Source organism: Nyctereutes procyonoides, unplaced genomic scaffold (genome assembly GCF_905146905.1).
Source record: "Nyctereutes procyonoides isolate TBG_1078 unplaced genomic scaffold, NYPRO_anot_genome, whole genome shotgun sequence".
Classification (NCBI taxonomy): domain Eukaryota; kingdom Metazoa; phylum Chordata; class Mammalia; order Carnivora; family Canidae; genus Nyctereutes; species Nyctereutes procyonoides.
Genome location: NW_026575030.1, coordinates 24747023 through 24765951, shown reverse-complemented (window position 1 = coordinate 24765951; position 18929 = coordinate 24747023). Strand labels below are relative to the sequence as shown.

The 18929-nt window shown below is 42.3% G+C and overlaps 1 protein-coding gene across 3 annotated transcripts in view; it reads left to right on the top strand.

Moving 5' to 3' along the window:
* FBXO40 (F-box protein 40) overlaps window positions 1–18908 on the top strand; it is a 61246-nt gene extending 42338 nt beyond the window's left edge. For all 3 annotated transcript variants that reach the window (XM_055316321.1, XM_055316319.1, XM_055316320.1), the window contains 3 exons: window positions 10326–10358; window positions 11199–13112; window positions 15600–18908. In XM_055316321.1, the coding sequence (XP_055172296.1) occupies window positions 10356–10358; window positions 11199–13112; window positions 15600–15815 (2133 nt within the window). In that variant the 5' untranslated portion in view covers window positions 10326–10355 and the 3' untranslated portion in view covers window positions 15816–18908. The remainder of the gene's footprint in view (window positions 1–10325; window positions 10359–11198; window positions 13113–15599) is intronic.
* Window positions 18909–18929: the final 21 nt, after the last annotated feature.

The following is an 18929-nucleotide window of genomic DNA, read 5'->3' as shown; positions in this document are numbered from 1 at the left end:
TCACCTTTTTGCCCTGAGCAAGAAGATTGTTAAGCAAATTAGTCACCTGTGGTGGAGAAGCCCTTGGCTCTGAGAATGAGACCCAGCCATATGTAAACTCTTGTTTTAAATATAAAATCTTGGAGCAGGAGGAAATTACCTGCTTTCGGACAGCTTACGTTCTTTCTTTACAACCAACCAAAGTGGCTATGTGAGATCTCTAAAGTTACACAGTAGGGATGGGGCGGGGGGGGGGGGGTTCTTGGGGGAGGGGGTGGTGAGAAAATAGGTGAAAGGGCTAGAACCCAGGATTTCTATTTTTTAATGTCCAAATGCTGTGATCTTTTCACCAATCAGCATTTGTTGTGTAACTGCCAGTCATTCTTGTATACATACAATTTTATGTACCTTCAATTCCATCCCGTGTCACACTACCGGTTAACGTAGCACCGTTGTATTCACTGCATGTACTATTTAAACTCTGTAGAGCTTAAGACCTGTTTTTTTTTTCCTAACAATATTCCCTAAATGTGGTTCTCTCCTCCCCAAATCCCTTGAATCCAAAATGCACCCATGGAATAGAAGTGAAAGTATTTTACAAGTTGAAAAACGTATACAGGCTTTTGCATGCAAACCAAAAATTATTACAGACTTGAAGCTTGCACATCCAGAGGGACGACAGGAAAATGATTAATGACACTTGAAGTGTCGAAAGCTTTAAAATGTAGATCTCTAATTTTTGAAATAACTGCATAGTGTTGCATGCACAAATTGACAGGGATAAGGGAGGGCAGTGTTTATTTTCTTGTTTCCCTCTGGGCCTTGCTTTAATGTTCATAGTTCAGCTAAGGACACCCTAGGAAGTGGCCTATGCAGCAAAAGGTGTTCTGTACAGTCTGAACTTTGTGGTGTACAGGCTAAAGCCACCAATGCCAAGTAAAAGGAGACCTACCCAGATACCCTAACTCCTGGATTCCTTCCTTCCTGCCTCTGTAACCTCCAGACATATCCCATAACTGTGCTGTTGATGGCTAGGTTCTATTTATGCTGGTTTTCTAGGCATAATGCATTGTGTATAATTGCCTAACTTCATTCCATTTTGTCAGGGTTTCCACAGCATCTTCAGGGTATATGCTGGGATGCTGTCCTAGTGAGACTGGGGCGTGTTGGTTTAGGATAACCAAACAGATGGACTGACTCACAGCTACCCCTAGATAATCTGGCTAATTAGCACTTTCTTGGCCAATACAAAACAGTAATCTAAAATACTGATACTAGTAACAGAAGCACCAGATATGAGAATTAACTAGGGTATAATGAAAATACTGGAATAACAGCCCAGAAGCCCAGGATTATGGACCTAGATGTGGGAATTATCATCAGCCAGCTGGTTGTGTTAAAATCTCAAGGCAAAGGGATTACTTAAATATTTAACTTTATACATTTTCTTTCCTTGGAATTAAATATGGCCATAGCAAGGGAACAATTTAACAATATGTCTTTAAAATAACGAATTAATTGGCTAGGTAACAGATGAAGAGTTAAAGAATATCTCTGAACTTTACCTCTTGACCTTGTCACTTCCACTGAAGTTAAAGTTCAGAAATAAATAATTATCACCAGGGCCAGCGGCATGAGGAGGCAAAATAGTTAGTTGCTGACATCATGTGAGGGGTGCTGAAAGGGCCCCTTGCCTAAAAATATCTCCCTGACATCAACCCTGTTTGCCTACTAATTTTAAAATTATAGTAAAGAATGTTAAAGCTATTATCTGTTAATCCCATTCTCTTCTGCTTGTGTCAGTGATTTAAATATACTTGCTATATGCCTTCTCATGACCTTGCTGGCCGGTGACACTCAGACTCCACCTCTTCCTCATGCTCCCAGGCTCCGTCCTATTTTGCCCTTGGTACCATCTATGCTGCCCACATGCCCTTGGCCACCACCACTACACAGGTAGCTCTGTGTGGTGTTGTGGTTTCCACAGATATCTCACTATTACATCAAGGTGAGAAGCAGGGGCAAGACACTTCACTTCTCTGGGCCTCAGTTTCTCTTGTAGGACATGAGATTAAACTAGAGATTTTTCTTTCAAAGGGGGGTCGTTGGACCATCAACATTGTCTGGAGCTTGTATTATATGGGAAGACTCTTGGGCCCCACCCCAGTCCTACCAGATCAGAATCCACGTTTTAAAAAGATTGCCCAGGTGATTCCTACACATGTTGAAGATTCAGAAGCTACAGGGCAGAGGATTTATGGTTATGTACTTGGTCCAGATTTTTTATTTATGACTGCAAGGATTTAGGATAAATAATATAACCTCCTGAAAACAATTCTGGCAGCAGAGTATCTATTATAACTCCAGCCTGCAGAAGTCTTCTCCATTCAGTGAAAGGCTACATTCACCTAATAACATTTCTTTCTTCCTTAAAAAAAAAAAAAAAAAAAGCCCCAGTGGGGCACCCAGGTGGTTCAGTCGGTTAAGCTTTGGACTCTTGATTTCTACTTAGGTCATGGTCTCAGGGTCCCAGGATTGAGCCCCACGTCAGGCTCGTGATGAGTGTAGAGTCTGCTTGGGGTTTTCTCACTCTCTCTCCCTTTGCCACCTAACCACATCCACGTGTGTGTGTGCACTCTCTATCTCTAAAAAGAAAAAGAAAGTCCTAAATTAGCATACATTTGACATTATTACACTTTTCTCCTACATTTGTTTCAAATTGCTCTCACAGCTCTTTCAAAATGCTTTCTTTGGGATTCTATTCAGTTGCATTCCATTCAATCCTGTTGAGTAAACATTGAATGCTAGCAGCACATTAGCTGTACTCAGTCTCTCAGTCTCCAAGAAACTATTTTGTACATTCCTTGGGGAGCATTTTTGTTCTTTCTTGATATTCCAGTCAGAGTTCCTTTCCTGCCTGAACACACTCCCCTGGCCACATAACTCCTGCTCCATTGATGGCCTTCGTGCCCAAGCACACCATCCCAGCAACTTCCCCTAGGGCGTACCAACTCTGCAGCACATCACAAGAGAGAAGCCAATCTCAACTGACACCTTTTTTCCCTTAATGAACAGAATAATGTATGTAGGTTAACAATAAACATGACAAACCTGTGCATAGAAAATCAAGATGCGGGGATCCCTGGGTGGCTCAGCGGTTTGGCGCCTGCCTTTGGCCCAGGAGCGATCCTGGGGTCCCAGAATCGAGTCCCACATCGGGCTCCCTGCATGGAGCCTGCTTCTCCCTCCTCCTGTGTCTCTGCCTCTCTCTCTCTCTCTCTCTCTCTCTATATATATATATATATATATATATATATATATGTGTGTGTGTGTGTGTGTGTGTGTGTCTATCATAAATAAATAAATAAATCTTAAAAAAAAAAAAGGAAAGAGAAGAAAACCAAGATGCCTCGATCTGCCTTTATGGCATTTGAAAGGTCCTCCAGCCTGGGTGCAGTGCTGTTTGAATTCCTAAGAGCTTAAGGAATGAATGTGGTGAATAGAAGGTGCCATGGTGGGGCGATTTCAGGGGGACTCACATTCTTAAAGGAGTAAGGTAAGACTTTTTTCTTAAATGGGCTTTGAAGATTATTAAGCTGGCAGTGGAATATAAGATACATTGGAGTGAGGGGGAAACTGAATACTGAAAGGCCAGTCAAGAGTTGCAGGAGTGATGCTATGGGAAGACAAACACCCGGACATGGAAGTGACCATGGCAGGACCTTCCTCATGGGGGAAGGGCTAACAATTGAGTGACCCTTTCCCTACTTTATCTCATTTGTCATAATTGTATCAGTTATTATGAGTTCCACTTTATGGGTGAATAAATTAGCTTTAGGGAGATTAACTTGTCAAAAATTACTTCGCTAACATATGAGAGTGTTCATTAATTTACTTTATATTGGGGGTGTCAAATAAGGCCTCTTTGTGGTGGTAACAAAGAAGCTGGAATCTAAACAGCAAGAAGGAGCCCATAACACAGAGTGAGGGGAGAATTTTGATAGAAAGAACAAGTGCAAAGGCCCTCCACAGGAATAAGTGACAGTGCTAGAGCTAAGTGCTCAAGGGAAAGGTGAGATAAAGGAGGCCAGCAGAGGACACTCATGCAGGGCTTTGTGGCCACGAGATAAGGATGTCAGAGTTTATGCTTTGTGATGGGAATCCACTGGAGATTCTAAGTGGGAATAGAGACCTAGTGTTAAAAGTTGTTGAAATCTTTATAAATTCCACATGTGAGTGAGATCATATGGTAATTGTCTTTTCTCTGATTGACTTACTTTGCATAGCATAAAGTTCTCTAGCTCCATCCACATCGTGGCAAATGGCAAGATTTCATCTTTTGATGGCTAATATTCCTGTGTGTGCGTGTATAGCATCTTCTTTATCCATTCATCAGCTGATGGACATTTGGGCTCAAAAAAAAAATGAGAGAGGGAAACAAGCCATAAGAGACTCTTAATAACAAAGAACAAACTGAGGGTTGATGGAGGGACCTGGGTGAGGAATGAGCTAGATGGATGATGGGGATTAAGGAGGGCACTTGTTGTGATGAGCACTTATGTACGTGGTGATCATTGAATTCTACTCCTGAAACCAATATGTTATTGTAACTATGTTAACTAACTAAAATTTTTAAAAAGTCATTGAAATCACTCTTTCTGCTAGTGAATATAGATTACAGAGCATCCAATGGAGGGGTGAGACTGATTATATAGTCTTTTGCACCAGACTGGTTGAGTGGGGATGGTGCTGTAGTGGGGATGGAAAGAAATGGATAAAAGTGCTCACTGCCCTTTCAGGCCTTTCCTCAAGGCCTTCCTATCTAACTGGGTAGTAGTTCCTTTGTGACTGGGAGCACAAAATCAACCAGCTTCTAGCTCGGTGGTTCTTAAACTTAAGTGTACAACAAAATCAGCTGGATACAGTAGTTCTGATTCAGTAGGTTTGATTTGGTACAGTCCAATAGTTTACTTTTTTAACCAGTTCCTAGGTAACGCTGACACTGTGGGTCAGGGTACCACACTTTACGGGCCATTGTTCTAGTTGACTTGCCTTTTCTTACTGAGTTACTCCTTTCTGAGTGAAAAGATACATAGCACCACAACCGCATCCAATGTTTCTCCCTTGCTAGGTTCTAAATTATCCCCTATTTCAGTAAAGAAATATCTATCCCTTAAACTCATGTACCTGGTCCTTCCATCTACTTATATTCCACTTAAACTGCATCCAGTACAATCTAGTTCTGTGCAGATTTTTAAAACTATTGAAGTCTAAATTATAGTAGTTTGACTGCAGTCTCCTCTATCCAGGAAACCTTTAAAATACAGTTTGGGGAGAGTGTTTTGACCATAGACTCAAATGAAGTTCATTCTTTTTTTAAAGATTTTATTTATTTATTCATGAGATACAGAGAGAGAGAGAGAGAGAGAAGCAGAAACAGACTCCATGCAGGGAGCCCGACGTGGGCCTCGATCCTGGGTCTCCAGGATCACGCCCTGGGCTGAAGGCAGCGCTAAACCGCTGAGCCACCAGGGATGCCCCCAACTGAAGTTCATTTCTAAGAGAAGGGAGTATACTGCCTTTTTCAGACAGGAAGTAAGAATTTAAAGGTGAACTTAGAAGCATAGAAACTAAAGGAAGAAATGGCACCTGGATAAATATACTTTGTTTCAGGCATAGAGTTTTGCCAAGTTTCTCCACAGTGAAGAGTTTCTATAATGTACGTGCTTTAATTTAGTTGGTTTTCCATTTAAATCTCATCATTTGTATTATATTACAGATTTTAACCCTAAAAAATTACTTTCATATTTGTACTACCTCAAATGCAAAGCCATGGGGCCTGGATACTTTTCATATTTCCTCTATTCAGAGGGGCACAGTATGGGATGTAGCCCAGAGGAGGACCAAAAAAAATAATAATCATCATCATGGGGACAAAGGTGCTTCCTATGAACTTCCTATGACTGAAGAACGTCCAGCTCCTCTACCATCTGGAAAGATTATTGGTATAGTCTGTGCCCCAACTGGAGAAAGAGAGGCTCTCCCCTGATGGGTTCTAGTCATGGGCATGATTTGTTCCACATGTCTCTGTGGGTCTCTGAGGGACACAGCATGATATTGCAGAGTACAGCTTGAAAGCAGACAAACTTAGGCCTCTTTGTGTTCCACTGAAAGTGGAAAGGGCAATACCCACATCACATGGCCTTTGTGAGGATTAAATGAGATGTCACATAAAAACATAGTAGGCACTAAAATCTTATTCTTTCTTCCTGACATTCAAAATGTAGAAAAGTCACTCAGTCTAGGAAAGTCAGACAAATGCTGTGAAGGATAAAGATCCAGTCACTGCACTAGAGCAGAGATTAGGAGAACGAGGTATCGTATGTCATAAGATAACCAGTGATATATATATCTGTATCTATATTATATTATGTATAAAATCTATATTATATACTAATTATATATAATTTTATATATAATTATATATAATTTATATATATAATTATACATAATTTATATATATAAATATATATAATTTGATCATCTTAAGGCAAGACCAACTAGCTACAACCTAAGATGACCAATCAAGTATCCAAGTTTGTCTGCAACTAAGAGGTTTCCCAGGATCTAGAACTTTCAGAACTAAAACCAAGAGAGTCCCAGGCAAACCAGGACAATTGTCACACTGCTTACCCAGCAATAATAGACAATCAAGAATTTGGGGGATGTCCCTTTATCTCAGTGGGAACAATTTCCCCTAGATATACAACAAAAGGTTCAGATGTGATTTTTTATGACCGTAGGATATGTTTATCTTTCTTCTCCCCTCTACTGTCAAATACCTCCAGAGTGTTCTCCACTTACTGTGTCTTTCTGCTCAGTACACGTCCTCTCTCAAAGTCACTTAATTTGGGTGGCTCCAGAGCTTGGCAAAAGATCTTTAAATAGCATCATTAAAAAACAAACAAACAAAAGAAATAGCATCTTTGTTGCCTGTGTGCATTGTTTTTATTTTCTCTTAAAGGGATACCATCAAATAACTTCAAAGCCCTGGAGAGCCAATAGGGCTCTACCGCAAATGTTTCCAGCTTCAAGAGCACTGTTCCTAAGAACCATTCTTTATGATGCTGAAGGATAAGAAATGATTGGGCTTAGAATCCATCACCACTGTCCCAGACATATCCCTGGGGCTGGGGCAGAGTTCTCACTACACACAGAACACACAGAACTAGCTAGACCTGCTTTTCCCTTCCCAGAAACTAGTCTCAACTTTGTGACGGAACCAGGCTGGTAAATACAAAGTTGGCCATTGCTGCTGGTAGCTTCTTTCGCATAGTCTTATTCCATTTGCGATCTGCCTCCTCTTTCCCACCTAGAAACCAGTAGGGGACTCTGAGTCATCCAGACTCCATCTTTATTCATGAGTGTTGTTTATGGATAGAAAGCACATGAGCATACTCCCCCGGCCAGGGCACAGGCCCTGCTAATATTGGAATGTGTTTAATGGCTCCCCCGCCCCTCGAAGCAAATACCACATTTTGAATGGCAAGGGTCCCACTGCACAGCTGAAATGCCACATTTGCTCTGGCAAGAGTTCTTTGGGGAACCTGCCATGAGAAGTGGCATTGTTTTTAATTTTCAGGCAGCATTCAAGACTATTGCTCCCACTTTGCTTTACATCAAGCCATAGTTCTGACTCTTAGCTCTCTAGTCTGTCCTTCTCTGCAGTGATCAATCCAGAACATAGCAGGAGCCTAACTGGATGTTCAATTGTATGTTAAGAGGTCCAGTAGCTGGACTTTTGCATCTGAAAGATGTCCTCTTGCCCGTTCCTATTCTGTTCCATCTCAGTCCTGCCCTCACAGCCCTTCCCTCTGCTCAATTCCCCCTCTGGCTTCGACACCTTCATTTATCTTCTCCCGGACCCTGAATCTCCTTGATATTCTCACCTGCCTCCTGATTCAGGCTATTAGGGGTATAGAGCTCTCTGCCATGATCCCTCTTTCGCACTCAATAATCCCAGCACATAAGAATCAGATGGGATGTGTTAAGGGTGTGAATTCCAGACACACCCCTCACTTAAGCCAGACATGCAGCAGCCAGTATAGCAATGCTGCCGGATAGAACTTTCTATGCAGATGGAAATGTTCTCTGCCGTTTTGTCCAATAGGGAAGCTACTAACCATATGTGACTACTGAACCCTTGAAATGTAGCTAATAGAACTGAAGAACTGAATTATTAAAATTATTAATTTTATTCTGTTTTGATTAAATTTAAATAGCCACATGTGGCTGGTGGCTGCCATTCTTATAGTGCAGATTTACAGATTTAACAGCCATCACAGCTTATTCTACTGAGCAAAATGTTTAAGAACTATTTAAACAAGTGGTCCAGGTGATGCTTATGCTCCCTTGCTGGCAAATTGTGCATCATCAACAAATGTTTGTTGAAGAAATGGACGAACAAATGAATACATGAACAAATCAGAATATAATTTCCTTGAGATTTAAGACTGTCTTCCAAAAAACAAACTTGAGAGGACTTTTCCAAATTAAAAGAGTGTAAGAGGACTTACCAACCAAAATAACAAATTGCCCTTAAAGGGATCCTGGTACAAAAGTTAAAAATTTACATATAATACCTAGCAGGAACAAAAGTTAAATTTTTTTTTTAAATAGAAGAAATTTTGGGGACAACTGGATAAATTTGAACACAAAGAGCATATCACATGGTATCAGAAATTTTTTTTTGTTTTCTCAGGTGAGATAATGTTATTGCAGTTACAAAGGAAAATGTCTTTAGTTTTAGGAAATAAATGCTGAAGTACTTAGGGATGAGGTGTCATGATAACAGCAACCTATTTTCAAGTGGTTTGGCAAAAATGTGTGTGCATGTGTGTATATGTGTGTGCATGCATGTGGAGAGGGGGAGAGAGAAAAGTGGAAAAATGTTAACTTTTGAATCTAGGTAGAGTACATTTGGGTGTTCATTATATATGTCCTTTCACCTTTCCTATATATTTGAAATTTTTTTAATAGTTGAAGGAAAATTCCCCCACAATGAATTGACAAATCCTAAAGTAAAATAAAATTTCAAAACACTAGATTTTCTGACTTTTGGCTGCTAACTCCACCCCACTCACCTCACCCCAGACTAACATAGTGCTAACATTATGATACAAATTCTGTAGACCAGGTGCTGCAAACTGGCCAGCTACAGACCCTATGTAGCTTGCCAACACGTTTTTCCTTGGCCCAAATAGAGGTTTGTTTGTTTGTTTGTTAGAAAAATTAAATTAGTTGCTAACTTCAAAATTACAAGGATTTTAATCTTGATACATTGTGTAACAAAAATTTTGCAATATAATTAAATATAAAACACTTACTTTATAAAAGCAAACGTGTAGATCATGTCCTATGAGATAAGTACCATTCTAAGAATTTCAGGCATTTAACTCATTTACTCCCCACAACAGTACTATGAGATTGGTATTATTATCATTCTCCCTTTACAGATGAAGAAAACGATGAACAAAGTGATAAGTAACTTTTTCAAAGCTTCACAACTACTGACTGCTAGTGCTGGTAGTGCTGGGTTGAATCTTGTACAGTCTGCCTCCTAAACATGCCACCACTCACAGAAATCTGCATCCCCAGTTTCTCTGGAAAAATCAGATAATCTGGCAACATATTCCCACATGGGACCAATTGACCAGAGCCAAGGAGCTAGATTCTTCTGAAGGCAGGACATCTTCTCTTCTGCTTGCTAGAGTCCCCACTCAGCCCGTTTCTGGGTCCTTGGGGTCTGACCCCTGCTCCAGCCAGGGCACAGCTGAATTCACCATAGTGAAGGACAGATGGTAGATATATCACGGACACTTTTACGCTGCCCTGACCAACCTGGATATCAGATTGTGGACAAGAAGCTCTAGGTGGGAGAGGAAACTAGAAGGTTAACTTGGGCCAGAAGTGTATATGGCAGTGATAAAGAGGCATGGATGGATGGAATGGCAGGATGGTAGACAATGAAGAAAAGTTACACGAAAAGGAAGGTAACATGGCTGATAAGATGCCCCATTAGAGGGCAGTGTGGGTCAGTGAGAAGAGTGTGGGCTAGCAAGACCCATGATTCTGTTGCTTAGCAGGTCTATCACCTTGGACAAGTTAGTTAACATCTTCAGCTACCATTTCCTGGACTATAAAATGGAGGCAATGACATTTACCTCCAGGATGGTAAAAGGATTTAAATCAGAGTATGCAAAGTCTCTTTGACTCCTATTCATATACATAACCAAAATACTTTTCTTACTAATCATTCATATTCATATTTTCATGTTTTCCCCTAGATTTACAAAGCAAGAAGAAATTAGGAAGCTATGGTAAGTACCAGGCGCTTATTGGATCTTCATCTTTCCGGGGTCCAGATCTGGCTTCATTTAGCCTGTAGCCCAAGCAGCTGGCACACTTGCCTCTATGGTTTGATGATATTTGTTGACTTCAGGCCAAACTAGAGACACTAGAGAAGAATCAAGAAGAAATTGACATGGGTTAGGGGAAAAGCAGAGAGCTGAGTAAGATTTGTGAGCAAAGATGTTTAGTAAAACTTTAAAAATGAAAAACAAAAACATTCAGCATTATACTAGATGGCTGAAAATTCCTTCATTCAGCAAATTGAGTACCTATGATAGTCCCAGTGGTAGGGATGCAGATGTGAACAAAACTAGACATGGCCCCTGTCCTATGAGCACTGGGTCGATAGTTGGTTAAATGCATGACAGCACAGACACTCTGGAATGTAACGCTACCGTTATGAAGACAGTTTGCAAAGAATTACTAATAAAACAGCCTAGTCTCGTGCTATTACAGCAAGTTAAAGAACAGGATGCAGAACTGTATGCATAGTATTAACAGGGTAATAGAAATCGCCCATAACCCACAACTCAAAACAATTACCAACAGTGTAGTCCATCACATTCAGCTTTCTCTTTTTCTATTCTAAACACATCTACTATATAAAATGAAGCAAGGAGGGTTAGTAGTTGTTATTTCTGGGTTGTAGGATTATGAGTGATTTTTGCTTTCTCCTCTATGATTTCCTAGATTGTAGAGATTCCTATAATAAGCCAGTAAAAACAGGAAATAAGTCAAAACACAGTCACAGACATGCATAGAACATCTCTCCCCTGTCTTCTCTCTCTCCTTGCTGTTGGTGTCTCTAGGGCAGGGCGCGCAGGCCTCTGCCTGGGCAGCACAGGCACTGTGAGAAATGCTTCAACCGTCACTGCCACATGCCTGTGGAGCCTGATGTCTCCTGTCTGGTGATAAACTGCCACCTGTCCTGTGGCGCTACCTTCCACATGTGCAAGGAGGCAGAGCATGAGCTCCTTTGCCCTCTAGAGGAGGTTCCGTGCCTCAACTCTGAATACGGCTGCCCCCTTTCCATGTCCCGCCACAAGCTGGCCAAGCACTTGCAAGTGTGCCCTGCCAGCGTGGTGTGCTGCTCCATGGAGTGGAACCGCTGGCCAAATGTGGACTCTGAAACAACCCTTCATGAGAACATCATGAAGGAGACCCCCAGTGAGGAGTGTTTGGACACAGCTCTGGCCCTCCAGGACCAGAAGGTCCTTTTCAGGTCTTTGAAAATGGTAGACCTTTTCCCAGAAACTAGAGAGCCCACTGAGGAGGAACCTCCCGTGAACGGGGAAGCCGGCTGGGAGGAGATGGGAGGAGCGGTGGGTGGAGCCCATGCCAGCTTGGTCCCACGCGGAGCTCTGTCAGCCACTGGTGGACAGACGGCAGAACTGAGTCAAGAAGAACGAGAGGCCTTAGCCAAAACCAAAGAAGGGATGGACCTGGCCAAGTTTGACAAGTGGGAAAATATATTCAGCAAAGAACATGCAGCCTCTGCTTTAACAGGCTCATCAGCCAACTGTGAGGGCAAGAGCGGGGATGGCCCCGAGAAAGAGCAGTCTTCCAGCGACAGTAACGGGGTCGGAGAGAACACTCTCGGGGAGCAAGCAGCACGGGAGGAGCAGAGGCAGCAGGACGTGCCTGCAGCCCTGGAAACAACAGGGCTCGCCCCTTGGCAGGATGGTGTCCTGGAGAGACTGAAAACAGCTGTGGATGCAAAAGACTACAATATGTATCTGGTGCACAACGGGAGGATGCTCATTCACTTTGGTCAGATGCCCGCTTGTACGCCTAAGGAGAGAGACTTCGTTTATGGCAACCTCGAGGCTCAGGAAGTGAAGACTGTTTACACCTTCAAAGTTCCCGTGAGCTACTGTGGGAAGCGGGCTCGCATTGGAGATGCCATGTTGAGTTGTAAACCAAGTGAACACAAGGCCGTAGACACTTCGGATTTGGGGATCACAGTGGAGGACCTTCCCAAATCAGATCTCATCAAGACCACCCTCTTGTGCGCCCTAGAAAGAGAACTTAAGGGTCATGTCATCTCTGAATCCAGGAGCATTGACGGGCTGTTCATGGATTTTGCTACACAGACCTACAGTTTTGAGCCAGAACAGTTTTCCTCCGGGACGGTGCTGGCTGACCTCCTAACTACTGCCAACCCAGGGGGGCTCCATGTGGAACTCCACAGTGAGTGTGTGACCAGGAGACACAACAAGAGTAGCTCTGCCTTCACTTTCACTTGCAACAAATTCTTCAGGAGGGATGAATTCCCCCTACATTTCAAGAATGTCCACACAGACATCCAGTCATGTCTCAATGGCTGGTTCCAGCATCGATGTCCTCTCGCCTACTTGGGATGTACATTTATTCAAAACCATTTCCGTCCCCCAGGGCAAAAGGCAAAAGTGATCTATAGTCAGGAGCTCAAGACCTTTGCCATCAAGCCAGTGGTTGCTCCCGAGCTGAGTGAGAGAAAGAAGAACAGCCATCTTTCAGGTCATGGAGGGAAAAACCAGAATTCTCTAACCAGCTTGCCCCTGGAGGTTTTGCAGTACATCGCTGGGTTCTTGGACAGCATCAGCCTGTCCCAGCTTTCCCAGGTGTCTGTGCTGATGAGAAATATCTGTGCTACTTTGCTACAAGAAAGAGGGATGGTCCTCCTGCAGTGGAAGAAGAAAAGGTATTCTCATGGAGGCACCTCCTGGAAAGTCCACAGAGAGGCAAGTAAACCCTCATTCATTCATTCATTCATTCAACAACTACGTAGCAAGAGCTTTCTATGTGCCAAGCGCTGTACCAGGCACTGACATCGTACTAGGTTCCTGGGAATAAGACATAATCCGGGAACTCGAGGAGGTCAGTCTAGTAGGGAAGACAGAGCTATAGATACACAAATGACGATACAGATGGTGATACCTGCTTATCTCTGTGGATGTGCCTGCATGTCTTCTGTATGCTCACATGGTTCACTCTCCAACCCTGGCCACTGGGACTAGTCCTCCAGAAGGCTAATCTCTACAGGCTGCCTCAGTCAGCAGCCTTGCCCTCCAGCTTCCAGTTGGGCTAATTTAGTGGGAGGGTGTCAGTGGGAAATGGGAGGGAGGAAGAGTGAGTTGACATATCCATTCTTCTGGCCCCCTCCCTGCGTGCATTCTCCCTTCCATGACACTTAGCACTGGCCATGATACTGAAGGTGACGGTATCAGGTGACCCTATCCACACAATTACTCATTCTTGGTTCCAGTGACCTCCCTTCTTCTTCCCTTTCAGGACCAGAGTATTAACATTCTAGATTGTTACTAGCCTGGGTACTGAATCTTATCTTGTGGCTTTCCTACCCCCTGCTCACACATCTGTATATCATTATTTTTTTAAATTTTCTTCAAATTACCCAGTTTAAGTATGCCATCTGTTTCCTGCCTGGAGTCTGATACAGTATGCCAACAAATTCTTCTCAGTCCCATATCAACTAATTTAAAAAACAACAAAACAGTTTTTGTCCTAGTTAAAGACATTTTGAAATTCTAAAATAATTCGGTCCACTGATCATTTCTGGTTCAAATATCTATTTATTTTCTCAAAAAACTCAGCTGTATAAACCAAGGTATCTTTCTCTTTGGAAAAATCTTATTCCTTTTTCCCAATCAAGTTATGTTTGCTGAACTACATCATAACTTCTATCAGTTCATACCATATAAAAGTGGAACTCCTAATTCATCATATACGGGATATCCATAGCATCTTTTTCCATGGAAAATATGTTGGTAATAAGAACCACAAATTGATGATACCCATTTAGGTCAATAATTCCATAATCTCACTGCTAAATTTCTTCCCCAAATGTGTGTGCAATCTGGCACTGAGGAGTTAGAGTCGTTTACCCCTATTTTCACTGATTATGTCTAAAATATCTTGTATGTTTTCCATTATTTATTCCCTGAGCAGTCTTCTTCAAAAAATAATTATGAGACCCCCCCCTTCATGTATCCAGGCCTGCATCCATGCAGTTACATAAACACTGACTGCCACCCATCCACATATTAGGGATTAAACATAAATAAGACTGGGATCTGGCTCCCAGGAACTCTACGCTCTAGAACTGTCCAATATCTTTCTCTTTACAATCAGATGCAAATAATATAATTTACATATTAGAAATTCCATTATGTTTTGGTTCATGTTTGCTCCCAATTCAGTGATTGCTGACCACTCTTGAATATCATTTGAGACAAACTAATTTCCTTTTAGAAAGGATAAAAGAGAATTTAGTTAGAGCTAAAGGATGCTTATATTAAAATGGCATCCTTTTTTTTAAAGTAAAAACAGAAATAGTTCTAAGATCCCAGGAAACACTTTTATTACATAGGAACAATGATAAGAAACTGAGGGTGAAGTCAGGTTGAAAGGGTATCAGGCTATGCCCATACTCATAGCCAGATTTTAAAACTAGTGACTTTGCCACCACATCGTAGGTGGAAAGGCCAAAAGAGGTTTGGGTACCAAACACTTAGATTTCTCCTGAGGTGTCTGTTCTAGTGTGACTCTTCTCAGTTAGGATACTTTTAGCTTCAAGCAACAGAAAACCAACTTAAAATGGCATGAATAGTAAAAGGAGCTTTGGCCCAAAGGTAATGGGTCAGGTACGGTTTGATCTAGCAGCTCAAAAATGCCCCAGAATGATCTTTTTACTTTCTATTTCTTACCACTACTTCCTCTCTAGTGGTTCCATTCTAAGACACAGTTCTCCCTCGGTGGTCCCTAGTGGCTGCCAGTGGCAAGTAAGACTAAGACTGACATTTCCCAGTTCAGGTACAGAGGGAAAAAGAGAATCTGCTTCTTGATATCTCAAGCAAAAGTCCTAGGGTAGAGTCTCATTGGCACTAATTGTCCTGATTTGAACCATGTGTCTTTCTAGAACTGATCACTGTTGCTGGTGGGAGGTGGTGGGTGTGTGTCAATATGCAGATTGCTGTAGTCATTTCCACACAATTGCATGGCTGGCTGGGAAGATGATCAATTGGAAGGGTGAACTAGGAATTGGATGCTGAGAAAGAGCTAACAAATGCCTGCCTGCAGCAGCCACTACACACTCTCTGAAAGCTAAGAATGTGAAGAACAAAAAAGTATTTCCTTATACTCTTCGAATAAAGCTAGCCTGAGGATATTGTTCCAATGTTCACTTTTGAACTTCCATGTTTTCCTAACAGATCTGGCAATTCAGCAGCCTCTTCTCCAAAATCAAGAGCTGGGAGTTTAATGAAGTTGCCTCCATGTCTGAACACCTGAAGGCCTGTCCTTTCAATGTTGTAGAGCATAAGACTGACCCAATTCTTTTGACCAGCATGTGTCAGCTCCAGGAGCAGCCCCGAGAGAGCTTAGTCACCACCTTTAGAGCCAGACCACGAGGAAGACTTGTCTGCTAAAGATTCAGGTGCTACCATTCTTGGATTCGCCCTCTGAGTTACTGAAAGTAGGACTGAGTGTGATTTCGAGGCCTTTCTTCTGTAAACCGCATATGGGCTTACCTAGGTGTATTGGAGCATGCACTGCCCCAAATCTGAGCAGTTGCACAAGGTCTAAGAATTTCCTAAGTGATGGCTTGTACACTTGCTTGAAGGGCCATACTGATAACTTATTTCCTTCCCTCCATCCCCTCGTTTGTTTCCTAAAAGAAATAAGTCTGAGGAGAAAATAGGTAACTTGAGGCCATTTGAAAGATGAGCCCAAGTCTTATGAGAGACCAGTGAAATTCTATAACCAGCACAGGCCTGTGCTTTTGTGGAGAACACTGAGTTGATGAGCACTTTCAAATTTATGGGACAGGAAGTGCAGGAGTGGGGACGGAGGTGTGTTCCAGGGTACCCAGGGTGAAGGGCACACAGTTTGATGGTTCTGGAGCTGGGATTGTCTCCACGGTTAAATCCGGGTTTTCTTTCAGTCACTCTACCACCTATAAGGCCAGGAAGTCCAGGCACAGCCCAATAAAATGGAGACCTTGGCCAAGCACAGCAGCCTCAAGGGCACTGCAGGCCAAAGAACGAGAGGCAGAAATGAGGTCACAGAGTTTGTTGTGGAGAATCTTGGCAACCAACATGCAGAAGGACAACATTGCAAAATGGGGAAGAGTCCAAAAGAGACATTGTATTAATGAAGAAAATTAGTACCCAAAGCCACAAATCACTTTTAAACATGTCAAAAATGACTTAAGAGTCAAGGTTCCTTTCTTCTTAAAATTATATTCTAGGTCTGGGTTAGAGATAGCATAGGTACCAGCCTGAGCTGGCTGAGACGATCTCAAGACACTAACACCAACTTCGGTGTCATGCAAGAATGCACAGGGAAGCCCAGAGAGACCACATATTTGGCCAAGTCCAGGCAAGCCTCACTGCAGTTCCTGTGGCACCAGCGACCAGGTCCCAGATACCACTTGAGTACCCTGTTGGGGGACCATGGGAAGGAACACACCTGAACATAGTTGTTCCCTGTAACTGCTCCTACCTGTTGCTGTCATGACTCCAGTCTGTCAGAAATGGGGGATATTGTTGGGTTTTGGTAACAGTGAATACTCATGAAAGCAAGAGTAAAATACTTGGTAGAAACTTCCATCCTCTAAAGCAGGGTTTCTCAGAACTACTGACATTTTGAACTGAATAATTTTTTATCATAAGGACTGTGTCCGGTGTGTTATATTTAGCAGCATGCTTGGCCTCTATCCAATAGATACCAGTAGCACCCCCCCACACACCCCCCCACACACACACAGCTGCAGCAACCAAAAATGTCTCCAAACATTGCTAAATATCCTCTGGGAGTGAAATCATTCTGGGTTGAGAACCACCCTACACAATGTGATACCGGTGGCAGTAACTTAGGATAAGCTTTTTAGTGCAGTAAAATCCTACATAATGATCAACAATGGTTATGATGTTATGTAGTTCTTCTTTATTTACTAGATAAGTTTTAGACAGATGTCATTTTAAGTTGGGAACCAGATGGAGCTGATTGTTTGGTGTGGCTTTACGTCCTTAAGTCATGTGCAAAAAAATATATCCTTTCAGCTCTCTCCAGATGTAGCAGAAGCCAGACACATTGAACTATTTATCTTGTGTTTCTTTCCCTCTCACTTTACTCAGTGCCATTTTCCCATCAGTCCTCAAAGCAAGTAAGAAGGGAAAAGGAGGACAGGTATTATGGGGAAGCAGAGAACAAAGAATTCAGCCAACAAAAAGAAAAAGAGTTTAGTCAATCTGGATGCTTATTGTTGCATGGGTCTTTCTCTGAACATGGTCCAGAGCTGGTATAGATGAAGTAGATGACACTTGTAAGAAGAATCAAGGAGGCATTAGAGCAAGTCCCAGAGCAGAAACATGCTCATCTTTTCATTATAGTACACCACTTGGTACTAGTAGGTAATATCACTTTGTTTCTTAATCCTTTTTGCTTGGTTTATATTTCACATTTGTATATAAGGCACCATTTTCTAAAAATACAACTAGAGTGTGAGCTGTGATTTTATTCAGTGAAGATGAGTAACTGGAAATAACTAAGGGAGAAAAAAGGAAAAGCCCTCCAGGTATCAATTCCATTTGTTTTGAATCTAGTTCCCTCCTATCTGGAGAAAGAAAGCTCCTGAAGTCCGTTCTGTGTTTCTTCTTTTACAAGAAAAAGAGAGAAAGGGAAGCTATTGACCAAGAGAGATTAAAATCAGGGGCTGCTGTTAAGTGGATGAGAAATAATTTAAAAAGCAAGAGAGCAGAGGATTTTCCTTCACAACCTGGGCAGCACAGGGTCTGGGAGAGCAGCCAAGAAACTGCCTGTACAGCTCTGTGCAGTTAATCTTTATTTTCCTAGTTGCTGCCTTTGGAGCAATATTGAATTGATCAACATCATCAATTTTATGAGATATCTAATTGGAGATGTTCCAGGAAACCAGGTACTACCGGTATCCACTGGTCTACACAAATAAGTACATTTTATGGTGAGAGGGTATTTGGAGCAAAAAGGAAGCCTTCTAGAGAGACTGTGGATCTCACAGAAAAATGACTGGATTCATGGGCTGAGGCTGCGGTGAGTAGTGTGAGCAGCAGAATTAGCTGACAGAGGCATGACAGCTAGACATGGCTTCAGATTAAGAAGCAGCTGAGGGGAGTGAAAAGGAATAGGAATAGGAGCTTGGACAGGGAGGTGTCTATGAACAGACACTTTAATGAGTATCAGCACCAGGAGAGTCAATCCGGAGTAGAGACCAGCCAGACTGGGGGGCGGGGGGGGGGCGGGTGAAGTCTGTAGAACTGAAGCAGAAAGGAAGTTTCCGTCTTATAATGAAGCGAAAAGTGAGAAGCAATGTGGAACTTGGAAATGTAACAGGAAAACCACTGTGAGAGTCTGATTTTTGTGTGGTATCAAGTCAAACTGAAGTGAAGAAAGATTGTGTATATCTGTGGTGACTTACCTCTGTATGCTGGAAATCCCAATGTCTCTAGAAGCAGAAATAAAAGCTGTTTTGCACTCTGGAAGGCTACCTGGGTGAATCTTGT